This window comes from Magnolia sinica, chromosome 17 (assembly GCF_029962835.1).
Source record: "Magnolia sinica isolate HGM2019 chromosome 17, MsV1, whole genome shotgun sequence".
In the NCBI taxonomy this organism is placed as follows: Eukaryota; Viridiplantae; Streptophyta; class Magnoliopsida; order Magnoliales; family Magnoliaceae; genus Magnolia; species Magnolia sinica.
In genome coordinates, this window is record NC_080589.1 from 7,121,700 (window position 1) to 7,138,581 (window position 16,882).

General features: G+C 39.8%; 1 protein-coding gene and 1 long non-coding RNA gene across 3 annotated transcripts in view; one reads left to right on the plus strand and one right to left on the minus strand.

Annotated features, from left to right (window-relative positions):
- Positions 1-16,882, minus strand: part of LOC131231495 (calmodulin-binding transcription activator 6) — a 44,631-nt gene that overhangs the window by 2,787 nt on the left and 24,962 nt on the right. Inside the window, exons 7-11 of one of the 2 annotated variants that reach the window (XM_058227716.1) lie at positions 8,033-8,194; positions 7,880-7,938; positions 4,338-4,553; positions 2,966-3,675; positions 773-1,316 (exon numbers count right to left, since the gene is read on the minus strand). In XM_058227716.1, the coding sequence (XP_058083699.1) occupies positions 773-1,316; positions 2,966-3,675; positions 4,338-4,553; positions 7,880-7,938; positions 8,033-8,194 (1,691 nt within the window). Of the gene's footprint in view, positions 1-772; positions 1,317-2,965; positions 3,676-4,337; positions 4,758-7,879; positions 7,939-8,032; positions 8,195-16,882 lie in introns of both variants that reach the window. The other variant, XM_058227715.1, reaches the window with a different exon arrangement.
- LOC131231497 (uncharacterized) lies at positions 13,908-15,182 on the plus strand. The gene is made up of 2 exons (XR_009164388.1): positions 13,908-14,037; positions 14,069-15,182. It is a non-coding gene; the product is annotated as an uncharacterized LOC131231497 (long non-coding RNA).

The following is a 16,882-nucleotide window of genomic DNA, read 5'->3' on the forward strand; positions in this document are numbered from 1 at the left end:
ACGTAACAGGAGCAAAATTAAAAGCACAACACGATCGGGATATTATGAGAAACATGGTGGCTATTTGCGAGTAGAGTGGAACTAAAAATGCCATGCAATCAGGATGTTATGAGGAATGCAACAGCTACCTGCGGGTAGGATTTGGGTCCTACCCATCACACTTGCCAATGTGGCACATGGGCGCAAGATCCGGGATGTTCATTGGGTGGGCCCCACATGGGTGGCAAACGAAATCAGGAGGTGCAACAATCAGGTGGACCATATGTGACGAAAATGGACATTTAGGAATTGGCCGAGGATCCACAACCACCTGATGACAACCAGTGTGCATTTCTGGAGACGGAGAACACAGTGTAGGACCACCTGATGAAAGGCCCGGATCTCAGACATGCCAATAAGCCATGTGCCGGAGAGTAGGATTCCAAATCCGGCCCAAGACTACCATCAGGTGGACCACACAACAAAAATGGACTTCAAAGAGAATCAGCCAATGTTTCATAATTGATTTCTATGCATGGCCCCCCCGATGACAACCAGCCTGATTTTCAGGTGACGGCACAAACACAGTGGAGCCACTTTGAACAGCCTGGATTTCTCACACACCAACATTCCATGTGCGGAAGAGTGTGATTCCTAATCCTACTACCCTGGGTAACCATAGCTGACTTGGATATCATAGTCCATGAGACAACAACTTATTTTAGCAACCCATCCTGAATGCAATGGACACGATAAAAGAAAATTATTTTTGATGAAATTGCCAGAACTTTACTTGAATTTTGATAACTTGTCGACGCATGTTGAGAAACTCCCTGCGGATCTTCCAAGTCCGGAATCTGTGCTGAATACGGACTGCAGCTGCCATCCTCTTTCGGGCATTATAATTGCGGAAGGCATGCTGAATCTTCAATGCAGCAATTATGTATTCTTCGCAGTCTAGTTTTTCTAACTGAACTGCTTTTGTCCGTACCTTTAGCGCATTCTCCCTCAATGCAACTTGTATACGAGCCGCTGCGTCAGCAGCATTGCGATATGCTGCCAACGAATCTTTCATACACAGCTCCTCCTCATTGAGGTTCTCAAGCTTATCCAAATCAGTTGTACTGGCTTGAAGGGTGCCAGTTATGTTACCTGATATGGACATAGCCTGGAAATGCGCTAGTAGACCCTTCTCCGCAAGATAGGCGGCCAGGCCATCGTGACCTCCTATCGATGCCAGGTCTGCAGCAGTGTATCCACCAGGACATTTGGGAGTTGGGTCGGTAACCAAGCTTGGGTTCGCCTCTGCAGATAAGAGAACTGCGACCATCCGTTCCCTGCATACACAGATTTCCACATGTGAATACTAAACATTGACAAGTGACTCTGAGAATGAAACATGATTTCATTGCAAGACGACAAACATGCATGGTAGGCCGTTCATGCATAAACCACAACAACCAAAAGCAAAGCAGCAAAAGAGCATCTTCATTATACCAATAGGCTCAAGCTGAGGCCCCCTTAATACCCACATGTGCCAACGTGGCACTCACATGGGAACCAAACCATCCATCAGACAAGCCCCACCCTTACGTGCCCGGTCCCTAGAAGTCGGGCAATTTCATTCATCAGGCAGGCTACCATGTATGAAGTAAATGGATGGGAGGAAACTTGACCAAGGTTTTAGCTGTCCACCCGAAGTACAACCTTTCACATAAACTTGATGCACAGTACTTGGGCAATTCTTTTGTGGACCACCCACTTCTATAGACACCATATTTAATGAGATAATTTGCCTTCACATGCGACCTTCCTCCACATACTGCCATGTCCATTTCCAGAACAAAGCCATATTCACCACTTTAGCCCCACCTGGCCCTGCACCTTTCACTTACTGGACTCTCACCCTATTCCAGTAGATGATCATATCATAATCCATGATCATATCAATAATTAGCAAGTTAAAGCTCCTGACAAATGTGCTCTTTGTGACATTAAGAAAGAAATAGTGATCTCATCAAGCAGTTATGCGTTCTTAGATCGAAGCACTTGCATTCAGTGACAGTAGATCAGACCTCTGCCACTGACCCAGTTTTGTCATGACAGATGCTCACAAGAAGCAATTGGTGTTACGTAAATGGGTCAATTGACATTTTATCAATTTTGTGCGTCTTGGGTAAAAGAAACAGTAAATTTTACAGATCACCGAGTCGGTTTGAATCACCGAGTCAAATAAATAAATAAAAGAGCTAGAGCATCCCCAATGGAACCAGAACCCCCACCCCAACCGTACCCACAAAACAAAACAAACAAACAAAACTGATTTCAAGGTGCACCACAGCAGCTGTAGGGAGTGTCGAAAATTCAGTTTGCAGACAACAACAGCATCAGTCAAAACAGAGTAAGGGTGCCTTTGTAAGAATTATCCAATTGAATTGCAATTATTGGCATAAAGGTGCGAAATAGCTAAATCGTATTTTCTTCAACAGCATTCATACTGCGGATGTGGCTCCATATTGCAATACATTACTTTTAAGTTGGACTTCAAAGGAATGCAACAGCAATTTGAGGCTACTTCTTTAGTATGAATACTAGGAACTGTCGTCAACTTTTGTTATAACCTCTTGATCACACGGCATTTGCAATTTAATATCTTGTCTGTCCAAACACAGCCCAATTAAAGGACCGAAGTTCCATAATCTTGTAGACACAAAAGCTTCATTAGTCTAGCTAGCCAAAGAGAACAGACTACTTATCAGACCTTCTGAATCCTATAGCAAGGAAGATAAGCCCATGTTCAAATATGGAGAACTTAGTCATATATTTTTGAAGCTAACGGATAAGAGTCCAACATCATTCTTCACATTAATGACTAAGATGTATGAAATGCTGATGAGAAGTTATAAGAGGAATACATGATCAAATAATTATCGAACTGCAATTATGCATATTCTGCGATTTCATGTATCTGTGAAAGAATCCATACCTCCCGTAATATGCCGCCCAATGTAGAGCTGTCCAACCACAAGCATCCCGAAAATCCAAGGAAAGTCCTGAATGCACAAATGGATTAACTGCCCATGTATAACCCAGCATAGCACACAAATGAATAACCCCTTGACCTTTATGGTCTCGGGCAGTTGTCTTACATCCTTCAACCACTCTTTCCAAAAGCCATTCCTGGAATTTGTTCTTCAAAGAGAGCTCAAACAAATTGTGAGTAGCTTCTGAAAATGACTCCTTGTTGGTCTCAACTGACTCGATAAAATTCATCCATTTTTTCTCGTAGGAAGGGGTAAGGGAGGAGAACTTTTTTGCTTGCTTTATAGCATTTGGTAAAATTTTGTTTGACAGAATGGTAGTGATGTTAGTCGTGGAGAAGAGTAAACGAGAAAGTCGTATCTGAATTCGTAGATCTTCCCACTTGGACTCATCGGCTTCAGATAAATCCAGCCCATTATTCTTATGACTGATTGAAATTGATCGATACTCAAAACTCAGAACTTGGCTAATGGGTTGGTTCCCATCCAAAGTCAAGTAAAAAGTGACCAAGCCAGGTGTTTGTGGCCGTGCCATGCAACGAAATACCCCAACTTGAACCATTTCTGCAGGAGCGCATAGATCACCAAAGACGCAATAGAAAGTGGAACTGGCAAGATGAGTATGACCTTCATGAAAATGCCCAATCAATATGACCTGCAGAAGCCATTACACAAACATCAATGGCTTGTATAGCAAATGTCATTGTCCCCGCTGTAGGTCTTGGAATTAGCATTTGAGGACATGGAGAGTTCCATGATTTAAGAAACTGGGCATTTTCAACACTCCACAAATGGTTAGACTAGCCTAATGCATTACAGGAATTGTAACACAGTCTAGACATTTTCAAACCATGCTTCCAGCTATGACACAAAAGCTGTGATAAAAAAAATACAGTAACCCGGCAATCCCACCTGTAAGTTGGATTTGAATTCCAACAAAAAAGGTATGAGAAGTGATACCATCAGTATAACAAAACATCGCATGGCCGTGAGCAAGGAGGATTTGATTTATGGTTTTATGACTCAGACTTAGTCAGACCCGATCCAGTTTGACACCACGACTCACCCCTGAACTTGTGCCGACTCACCCCTGACTCAGTTAAGTTGCAACTCAATTACGGGATGAGTCGGTCTGAGTCACCGAGTCTTTTAAGCATTATTTATAAGAAAGAATCACTTTATTTTAGACTATCCACTAGCTTAGCTTTTGATATATAAATGCATCAAACTGTGGATTCCAACATTTATGACAATTAAAAGAATGCAAATTATGGTTATATTGAAAGCACTTGCAAAAAATGGCAATGAGGATGACACCTTGGTTTCTTCCGTTGAAGAAGCCCATGCAGGTGAGACGTCGGTTATACTGAAAACTTGCTCTTGAGGCAAAGACTGTTCCATTGTCACAGGTGAACCTGATGCATGATCAGTTGACATTGGACCCACCGGTGGCAGACCCCTCAAACCACCTGGGGATTCATTGACAATGTACTTCATCCATATTCCAAAGCTGTCTTGAGTCTGTAAGGTATTCTGGTCAAACAAATTCAAGGTTTCATCAGTTCCTGTCGTAACCATTTCAAAATCTTTTCCATTATTTGTCTCAAACAAGGATGGGTGGATATTTTGATCTCCCACTGGCTGAAAATAGGTATCGCCTAGTTGTTTAACACTAACTACATCACTTGCATTAACCATGTTCGTTGGATGTTCATTGTGAGACGACGGAAGGCAACCCTGCAACAATGAGCTGGTCTTTAATATATGGACTAAAAAGACCACAGAAAAAAAAAAAAGAAAAAAAGAAAAGAACTAAGGGTCTGTTTGGTAGCAGCGAAAATTGTCCCTGACTGATAAGTCTCTTGTCCATGGTTTGTGCATAACTTGTCTGCACATAGCGCCAAAAAATAAGGACGACAAGTCTTTTTTTTTTTTAATCATTGGGGGCCTTTCCTCATTCCTACAATAAGTAGCCTTGCTATGGCACATGGAGGTTTATACTCTTGTGATACACATGCCACATGTGTCACATATGACAATGCGCCACAAATGCCATTGTCCATCTTCAAGCACCGCAAAGATGTCACATTCAACCTTTTATGCCCTTCATGTGCCACATTGCCACATATGCCAAGTTGGGCATCCGATCCATGTACCACTGTACATCTCAAGCACCCCACATGCACCACATATGCCACTATATTTTCAAGAACCACACATGCACCACGTGCTAAGTCTTCAATGTACACATGCACCAAAGACACGTGCCAAATAATCTTCCCTTGTTCTTCGTGCTTGACAAACAACATGCGAATAACTCATCCTGGAATAGCATGACCGGACCAGACAAGGCTAGGATGAGCTTGACCTAGATAGGTTCTCCAAGACTAAATTTTTGTCGCTACCAAACAGGCCCTCAAAGATTTAAATATCATCGTCTATTTTCCTTATTTTGTCTACAATTGGAAAGAACAAAAGTGAAAGACGTCTCATTATCATCACATTATCAAGATTAATGATAGAAGATGTGGCGAAAGTTTCACACAGATTGCCAATCTTGCACATCCTCCTTGATCCAGGGTTAGGGCTGGAAATAAGAGCACAAAACTCCCAAAGGTGCAATGTAATAGTCAACCACACAAGTTGAGACATTTAGGACCTATTTGGATAGTGGAAAAAGAAAATAAAATAAATGAATTTTCACGTTTCACTGTGTTTGGATAACAAATAAAACATTGGATTCAAATGGATTCAAAAGACAACCATTATCCAAACACTACAGTTAAATTCTCATGCAAAAGAGACAAGGTGACTACTGTGAGAGTCATTTTTTTTTAAAGATAATACTGTGAGAGTCTTATTTGGATTTCCACTTGATATCCAAACAAGACCCTCAAAATGAACTCGATGGGACTCCATTCTCTTGGAAAATCTTGGGAAGTCATCATTGAATAATCACTACGTTTTCTTTTCCTTTTTTCCCCACTAAATTCAAAACATATTTCATCTTTAGACTCCTAAAACACACCTCAATGCCCATTAACAATAGCCAAGTAAAATTGTGAAGTAGGTCAACTGAAATGATTTTATGATTTGAATCCTGCGATTTATGATTCAAATTATACTTGTTTTCTTCTATTTTCAGCTTCACACAGCTTTCATTTTCTGTTTTTAAATTGGTGGGAGCATTAAGAATCGTTTAGAAAAGGTAAAATATTTTATTTTGTTCTTTATAAGAGATTAAATGATATATAGTCTCTTCAATGTTAAATCCGAGAGCTTTGTTTTTAATGATTTCTCACTTCTTAATTGGTCAAAGCACCAAATTGATGTATGACTCATCTAGAATGTTTTTATTGATGGCTACAATCGTGTTGACTTATGTATTGTGGAATGATAGTTAGAAATCCAAATATCTTTTTTCAACGGTCTATAGAATCAAATATTGCTTTTCCAATATGATTCTGCATTCAAGAAAGGCATCAAGAACATAAGTTATTAAAGGATCCTTGCATGTTTTTTAAAGAAAATCTCTATAAGGACAAAAAAAATAGGAAAAGATAAAAAAACATTTAATTTTTTTTTAAAGTAATACCATGTCATGATAGTGTTAAAGTTTTTTATTTTTATTTTCTGACTTATTTATATTTTCCATATTTTCAAGAAAATCATAAAAAGTCTTATGATTTACGATACGATTTGTGATTCAATACAATTCAACTCCTATTATGATTTGCAATACGATATTGATTTTGACAACATTGCCTAAGTGTTATAAAAGCATAGATTACAAATTGGAGTGGTAAAATGAACATTGCATATGCTCATGATCTACAATGAAAGATATGGTCAACGAAGAGGACGTGGGAACAAGAAAAGACTAAATAAAAAGACAAAGGGTGAGATTTAAATATCAGGCATGGGCAACTAAAATAATTAGATGAAGAAGCACAACAAAAGAAACACCTCGCATGTCTAGCATTGGATAGTAATAAACACAGGGACAAATCTTGTTCATAGGAATTTAACCGCCCAGGAATTTCTCAGGAGATTTTTCAAATTTTGAGGGTTTTCTTGGGACATTATCGGAAAATCTCATAAAAATGTTAAGGATAAATTAATAAATAATTTTAGATTTTAAATATATAATTGCACAATGAATTAGTTATATAATTTTTGCATCAATGTTGAGATAGTAAAAAAACAACCGGTATTTTGAAAATCTCATGACATTATCTTTTTAGTTGATTTCGTGAAAATATTGCAAGATTTTCAAAATAGCAGCATAGTTGTAACAAAGATTGCCAGCAGATGGCACAAAGGATCATGGAAGATCAACAATGCTCCTCAATCGACAACAATGATTTCCACAATAGTACCCAACAACATCCTTTACGAGGAACAAATACAACCACCCACACGCACGCGGTTTGTAGTGAGCATGCATGGGTGTGAACATGCTTTTGTGTGGATGATGAGGTGGGCTAACACACGCACGTGCATATTATTAGGGGTGCATGCATGCAAGTTCGGAGGTTGGATTTGGGCAGTTCTCTATTTATACGTATGCATAACACACGCGCGCACGGAATAAATACAACCACCCACACGCACGATTTGTAGTGAGCATGCATGGGTGTGAACAGTCTTGTGTGTGGATGATGAGGTGGGCTAACACATGCACGTGCATGCATGTGAGTTCGGAGGTTCGATATGGGCGGCTCTCTATTTATGTGTATGCATAACATACACACATCCATGATCAGCTACAGACATTGTAAGTAAACACTAAAAACTCACACATGAACAACAGAAGAATGTCCTATACCATGAAGAATTGCTAGCACCTAGTTACTTACATTACTTTTCGAGTCCTGTAACTCATTTGCCCTCTGTTGATCAAATGAAGAAGCTTCATCTGTAACACAGAAATCACAGCTAAGCTTCTCTTCTTCTTCTTTTCCCCTAAGTTGTGTCATCAACTTCAATGAAGGTGGTTTAAAAGAAACTACCTTTTCTAGGAGCAGCAGAATTGATATCATCATTTGTTTCCAAGAGTTCTGACCAGTCAAGTGTGTTAATTTCGTGGAGTCTTAACTTATTCCTCGCTATCAAACTCTCATCCAGCTGATCCCCAAGTTCAGTTGACTCACCAAGCAAAGAAGTGCCAGAACCTATAATATCACCATGTCACAGTCAAGATTCATCACAAGAAGAAACTGTTATATACACATTCAAGAATGATTGAATTGGGAAGTATGCACATCCGAAAATATATCAGTGGCGGATCTATAAATTGACAATGAGATCAGATATACATTTCCAAAAAAATAAAAATAATAATGAGATCAGCCATGGGCCATTTTCAGGTATAGGATTTTGAATCCTCCTCTAGCACATGTGCCGACATGGCATGTTTTGAGCTGGATCCTCACCATTCATCAGGTGGTCTCCACTTCGTATCTTCCATGGCCTGAAAATCAGGCTGGCCCATCATCAATAGGACAACATGTGTTGCATGAGATGTGGACCACTGCTCATTTTTTAACTGTCCATTTTTCCTATATACACATATGGCCAACCAGCGACCAGACTGGCCTGATTTTGTACATACACTGCATGGCCCACCTGAACAGAAAAGCCACACCTAGGGAGCATGATTCAAAATTGCAAGTAACAATGAAATGTCACATTGAAAAATTACAAGCATGTTGTGCTGTATTCCCTGTAGCAGTGGGTCTTTGTCAGGGATCAACATTAAGCTTGTCCCTTTTTGCACTTATTGTAGATGAATTAACAGGTGGTACTCAAGACAAGGCCATGATGATGATTAACTCCAAAAATTCATGACAAGCTATAATGATGATTAACATGCTAGAATTCATAAGCAGGTTCATTAGTGTATGCTGTTTGTGGATGACGTGACACTGGTTTATGACTCTAGAGAAGGAGCAAATGCTAAATGAGAAGCTTGGATGAAAGCCCTAGAGTCTAGAGGTTTAAAAATGAATAGCACGAAGTAATGCAGGCCCACAGCCCACTATGGGGCCTAACAATGACATAGGCCCACAGCTCACTATAGAGCCCAACATGTGCTGATTTTTGGACTGTTTATTTATAGATTTGGAGGCCAAAATCCAGCATTGCAATTATTACTTTTGGAAGATATAGGGGCTGATGATGTGATTGGAAATATGAGAGGGATGCGATTGAAGATATGGGACTGATTTAGATATTTAGTTAGGATTATTTTCTATATTTGCTTTTACTATTATTAGGCTTTTACCATCTTCGATAGATTAGGTTGGTTTAAAGTCAACCATGATTGATTTGAAATCAATCTCTTTGGGGAGGATTCTCATTGGAAATTAGTCCAAAAAAAAAAAAAAGGGGGTGGGGTGTAGGAAGTAGGCATTCCAAAATTTTCTAATTATGAGTTTTCTTTAGTTTTGTAAGAAGAAATTCGATATCAAAAAAGTATTCCTCCCTCCGTGCTCAAATATTCTTATGGGCGTACTCTTGTCCCTTTCTTTACAATTCGAGCATCAAGATCTCATTGAATCGATAACTAGATTGCATCATTTTAGTATTAGAGCAGGTCATCTTTGGGAATTTTCGACTCTACACCATCTCCTAATGAAATTGAAAGGAGTGACACAGGAAAAGTTTGCACAAACAGCTCAATTGATCCATGCACATAGAGTGTGTAGATTAATTTATGCATACAGTAGGCAATAGATCAATTCACGCGTACAGTGGTCAATCTCACTAATCAAGTGGGAGAGCTCCGGCGTGATGTGGAGGGAATCCGACGACTGAAGTTGGAGCATGTAGACACGTAAGCGAAGGTGCCCACCAAGGTCCTAACCAACAATGGGGGACCCAGTCTTGTGACGACACCAACGGCCAAATCCTTCAATTGTAGGAATGTGACAAAAAACCGGGAATAAAGGTAGACATTCTAGAATTACATGGGCTGTCATGTGTTGAGGACTTCATCGATTGGCTAAACAGGGTGGAAAATGTGTTTGAGTACAAGGAAATCTCAAATAACCGGAAGGTGAAGTTAGTAGCTATAAAGTTCTTCGGTCACGCATTAACATGGTGAGATTATCAGCAAGCCGAACGAATCTATCAAGGTAAGGAGAAAATAAATTCTTAGGAAAAGATGAAAAAGAAATCAAAAGGAAATTCTTATTGGCGACTAATGCCCATGACCTCTATCAAAGATGTCACAATCTATGTCAAAGGCATAAGTTGGTAAATGAATACACCGAGTTCCATACATTGACATCACGGGTAGGGTTTCATGCGTATGAAGACAATAAGATTTCAATATTTCTTATTGGTCTTAACCCGAATATCAAAAATAAATTGGTTTTCAACGATGCATTAATTAAGAACTCAAGAGACAAGATTTAGCACCCCCACAAATGTCGTCATTGATGATAGGCCAACTTGCTAACTTTCCACGTAAGGCAACTATAGGGCCTCCTATAGGCTAAGGGACAATGAGCCAACGTCCAACAATGAAGCCAAGCTCCAACCTGAGGGGGATGTGTTTATGGACGGGGAGCTAGTACACCAAAGATGGGGAAAAAGCAACACTCTTTTCACGTGCTTAAGTGTGGGAAACTGAGACATTGTTCTTTTCATTGTAATGAACATCGGTCCGCAATTAAAGTAAACTTGGCCGAGGAAGGAGAATATGTTGAAAACACTCCTGACTTCATGCAAATGAAAATTGAAGCGGACACAAAATATGAAAAACATCCATATGAGGATGAGCTGCATTTGGGGAAGATGTAGCAGATGTGTACAGTGATAGGGAAAAGTCGTTGGTTATCCAATGAACTATGATATCGACACCTCAGATGGTTGATGAGGGGCAATGGTTGTAACAAAATATCTTCCGCAACACTTAAACTTTTGGCGGGAAGGTATGCACACTTTTTCTTTTTCTTTTCTTTTCTTTTCTTTTTTTTTTTTGGGGGAATTAAAACTCAAATAACATAAGTATCTGCGACTATATTAGATTCGTCGTTTCGAGAAAGTGGGAGAGGTTTTTGTCAATTCCAAATGCTTAGCTTTCTTTATTAAATCAAAGTACAAGGATGAGGTGCAGTGTGGCGTGATCCCCATAGATGCATGCCAATTTTTGTTAGGAAGACTGTGTGGGACCGAGATATGGTACATTTGACTCGAGCCAACACCTATTCCTTTGTCAAGGATGGTGTTAATATCACATGGCACCTAATGACACATCTTCCAACACCTAACTCTTGATAAAGAACAGGGTTAAAAATCATTCGGTGTGCAGAAGTTTGAAGAGGAAAGCAAGGGGACTTGCATCATTTATGTCTTGGTTGCCAAACAAGACACGAAGCAGTCAGATGTTCTGCTTCCTACACAAAAGCTCCTTCATGAATATGAAGACTTTGTGCTCGAAGAACTCCCAGCTAGACTTCTTCTTATGAAGAACATTCAGCACCACGTTGATTTAGTGTCGGGTTTGAGTCAACCTAAATGAATCCAGTTGAACATGCTGAGCTCCACCGATAGATTACTGAGTTGTTATAGATGAGTTTAATTGGGGAAAGCACATCATGTGTTGTTCTAGCATTATTAACCCCTAAGAAAGATGGATCTTGGGGGATGTGCATGAACAATCATCCGATCAATTGGATTACTATCAAGTATTGGTTTCCCATTCCTCGCTTGGACGATATGCTGGATATGCTGTATGGAGCAAAGGTCTTTTCAAAGATCAACATGAGTGGATATTGTCAGATACATATTTGGCCCAGAGACGAGTGGAAGGCTGCGTTTAAAACTCAAGATGGGTTGCACGAGTAGCTTGTCATGCCATCGGCTTTTCAAATGCGTTGAGCACTTCCAAGAGGCTGATGACAGAGGTACTCTACCCCTTTATGGGGAAAGTTCTTAGTTGTTTATTTTGATGATATTCTTATTTTTAGTCCTAAATCATCTGTTCACCTTGGTCATTTATAACAAATATTTGATGTACTACAGAGTCACTATTTGTTAACTTGAAAAAGTGCTCATTCCTTGTCAATATTGTTGTGTTTTTTGGATATATTGTGTTGGCAAAATGGATCAAGATTGATCATGAGAAAATCAAGGCCATTGCAGAGTATTCTACCCCAAGAACCTTTTTGGAGGTTCGTTCTTTCAACGGCTTGGTAACATTTTGCCAGAGATTTATCTGGAATTTCAACACCATCATCGCACCTGTCACTAATTGCATGTGAAGAGGCAATTCAAATGGACTAAAACAGTGGATCGAAGTTTTAATGCAATAAACAAGAAGATGATGAAGGCTCCATTTCTTGCACCTCTGAACTTGAATAAAGTCTTTGAAGTGGAAAGTGATGCTTCCAATGTTGGCATTGACATGGTATTTAGTCAAGAAGAAAAGTCAATCGCTTTCTTTAGCGAGAAGCTTAATGGTGCACGAAAGAACTACTCCACGTATGATATTGAGTTCTATGCAGTGTTCGAAATATCGATACTATCGGCTGATATATCAGCTGATATTATCGTTATCACACCCTTGCGAGATGATACACTCGCGATAACCCCCGAAAGATACCAAAAAACCCAAAATCCAGATATCGGCCGATATATCGTCGATATCGCGCGATTTCCTCTCCATTATTGTCGGACATCGACGTCATCATCCGAAAAAATCGGAAAAAAAAATTAGAGGGTGGATTTCGGTACCTGTAGAAGAGATCGCCATGATCGGAAGCTTCCATTTGGTGGGCCATTCGAATTGGAGCGTCATTCCTAGGTTACCGCAAAAAAAAATCTCCGATTTTGGAGAGAAATCCGGAGACATCCTCGCCGATACGATGAGATTTGGGAGAAATTTTAGGGTTCCGGTTCTCTGCTTAAAAAAAGGTCGTTCGAGCCTTTTATTTGGACGCGGATTAGCTACTGACAGGTTGAGTAGCGAGATCGCTACTGAAGAGACGTCACCAAGTTACGTGGGTCCCACCATGATGAATGTGTTACATCCACACGGTCCATCGATTTGGAGATATCATTTTAGGACATGAGTCAAATAACGAGGCAGATAAAAATCTGTAATGGACCCCACTACAGAAAACAGTGAAGAAAGTGACATCCACCGTTGAAACCTTCCTAAGGTCCACCGTGATGTTTATTTGAGATCCAACCCCTTAATAAGTTAAAAAAGACATTATAAAAGGGAAATAATATATATATATATATATATATATATATATATATATCAGCTTAATCGAAAACTTTTGTGGCCCTCAGAAGTTTTTAATGGTGGGCGTCACCCTCTCTACTGCTTTCTGTGGTGGGGTCCATTGGAGCTTTGAATCTTAGTCATTCTTAGGGTCATGGCATAAAATGTTCTCTCCAAATGGATGGACGGTGTGAATACAAAACATACATCATGGTGGGGCCCACGGAACTTGGTGACATCAATTCAGCAGCGAGTCTCGCTACTCAACCTGTTAGTAGCTAATCTGCGCCCCTTTTTTAATCGAAATCGAATACTGGTGTGTTGACGTCACCAAGTTCTGTGGGTCCCATCATGAGGTATGTGTTATATCTAGACCGTTCGTCCATTTGGCAAGCTCTTCGTAAGGCTTGAACCGAAAAATAAGACAGATCCAAAGATCAACTGGACCACACTACAAACAGCAGTGGTAGATTGAACGTCTACCATTGAAACCCTTTTGGGGGTCACAGAAGTTTTGGATCAATATGATATTTATTTTTCCTCTTCATCCAGGTCTGTGTGACCTAATTAACATATTGGATGGAAAATAAACGTGATGGTGGGCCCTACGAATGTATTAATGGTGAGAATCAGTCCCCCACTGCTATTTGTGGTGTGGTCCACTTGAGCTTTGGATATGACTCATTTTTGGGTGCATGATCTAAAATGATCTCTCCAAATGCATGAACGGTGTAGATATAATAAATACATTATTGTGGGGCCATGTAACTTTGAAATGTTTGCACAACTTGAGCCCGAGGAGTGTCAGCGCCGTACCAAAGCCTTATGTAGGAAGTTCCTGCGCTTGAAACCTTAGTGCGGCCTACCATGATGTTTGTGAGGAATCCACTCCGTCCATCTATTTTGTGAGATCATTTTAGGACATTGAATAAAAAATGAGTAGGATCTAATACTCAAGTGTGCCAAAAATGTGAGGATTGAACATCCACACTTGAAATATTCGTGGGGCCACATAAGTTTTGAATTAGACTAATATTTGTATTTTCAATTCATCCGTGTAGGAATAACGTTATGAACGGTATGGATGGCATGTTAACATCACTGTTGACCCAAGGAGGTTTCAACGGTAGGAATTTTCCTACCCACCTTTTCCTTTAGTGCGGCCCACTTTAGTCTTGGATTCTGCTCATTTTTGCTCTCAAGTGCTAAAATGATCTCAAAAAATGAATGGACGAGGTGGATTTCCTACAAACATCACAGTGGGCCCCACCTAGGTTTTGAGCGAAGGAACTTGGTAGGAAATCTTCGCACGATCAGCGCCCCACCCCCAGTGTGGTGGGAAGTGGATCCCCTAGTGAGCAGTGTACTTTGCAAACTTTGTGGGCCCACTATAATTCATGTATTTTATCCACTCCGTCCCTCCATTTTACCAGATAAATTTATGGTTTGAATGAAGCGAAAAAACTATTATTAGCTTGATCCAAAACTTTTGTGGCCCACTAATGGTCAATCACCATTGTTTCCTATGGTATGGTCTACCTAATTATTGGATCTGTTTTATTGTTTGGATAATGTCCTGAAATGATATGGAAAAACGGATGGACGGGGTTGATACTGAATATAGTTGTCTTAGTTCAATCGGACAGCGCATAGCTTAGGACCCTATACAAAGGAAATCTATTATGTACACTTCTTTTTTGAAACTTTATGATTTAAAAGTGTGTATTAAGGGCCTTTTTAACAATCCCCAAAGTTTCATTAAAAAATTCAACCATTTTCCCAATGTTTCCCCATGTTTCCCAAAAAGTGCGATAAACTATGTGATACAAACGATATATCCCGTGCGATAACCGATACGTATCTGTATCCCAAGGGTGCGATAAATTGTGCGATACCGATATTTCAAACACTGGTTCTATGTAGTAGTCCAAGGGCTACAGCATTAGAGACATTACATAATTCTTCAGAAATTCATTTCATACACGGACCATGAGGCGTTGAGATATCTCAACTTTCAAAAGAAGCTAAGTGCTCATTTTGTGAAGTGGATGGTTTCCTACAAGAATATACTTTCCTTTTGTCTCACAAAGCTGGAAGTTAGAACAAAGCAATAGATGCTTTGAGTCTTTGACTAGAAGGGTAGTTCTAATAGGAAATTACCGTGGAGGTTGTCAGAATCAAAGCATTAAAAGAACAATACAAGGAAGACACCACATTTTTGGCTAAGCACTCGATAGCTGCGTGGATGGTTGGTATCCAAAGTGTGAATTAATCTCACATGATGGATATCTATTTAAGGGTTGCCACTATGCATTTCCAAAAGACAATTGCAACTTGCAAGAGAAGACCCTATCTGAAATACATGGAGTACTAGGTGAACACTTTGGAAGAGAAAAACAATGGCCATGGTAGAGGAAAAATACTACTAGCCCCATATGCATTATGATGTTGAACGATTCGTAGCACAATTTTGCCAATACCAAGTCTTCAAAGGTCACGTGTAGAATACCGACCTTTATACGCTGCTTCCCGTTCCAGTTGCACCAAAAGTTGATTTCTTTATGGACTTCATTCTGGGTCTTCCCAAGACTAAAAAGGGAGCATATTCAATTTTCGACTTTTCGTCGTGGTGGACTATTTTTGAAGATGACTCCATTCATTCCATGCAAAAGATGATGGACGCTACACATATTAGCAACATATTTTTTCATAGAAATTATGCGACTTCATGGAGTATTGAAAACAATAACTTCGGATTGTGATTCAAAGTTTGTGGGCTACATTAGCACTCTATACGGAAGTAGTTGGGGACTAAGCTTCAATTCTCTAGCACATATCATCATCAAACAAACGATCAAATCGAGGTAGCCAACCAAAACCCCAGTAACCTCTTTAGTAACGTAGGTGATAACATATCTCACTGGGACTTGGCTCTACCTCAAGCCAAGTTTACCTACAATAGCACAGTAAATTGTATCACTAGAAAATCCCCATTTGAAATTGTTAGTAGGAGAAGCCCACATCATGTACATGACTTTGTACCATTACTATAACAAGATCAAGTGAGTAAAGATGATGATGCTTTCACCAAGCACATTCAAGAATTGCAAGCTTAGATGAAGAAGAAGAAAAAGAAGATTGAAAAAGCAACACCAAGTACCAAGAAGTTGGGAATGAACATCAACAAGAAAAGATATATATGGTGACTTAGTATGGTTTATCTCTGCAAAGAAAGGTTTCTGAGGGGATCTTGCAACAAGCTCAAGTCTAAAAAGATGGGTTCGTGCCAAGTCAAGAGGAAGTTGGGTGACAATGCCCATGAGATCAAGTTGCCAAATGACTTAGATATCTCACCGACTTTCAATGTGGCATATTTGTTCGAGTACCATGGCAAGACATCTAACATGCAAGATGAAGCCATTATCGATATAGACAAACGACTCGATAAAAGAAAGAAAGAAAAAGTTGAACAAGTGTTGCAAGTGAATACTATTGACACCAAGGTGTTCCAAATCGGTTACGTATCGGCCGTAACGGTAACAGCCCAGGCCGTTACAGGATACGGGTATGAATCAGTTGGGTCAGAAAAAGGGATGCATAACGACCGTTACGGGCTTCGTAA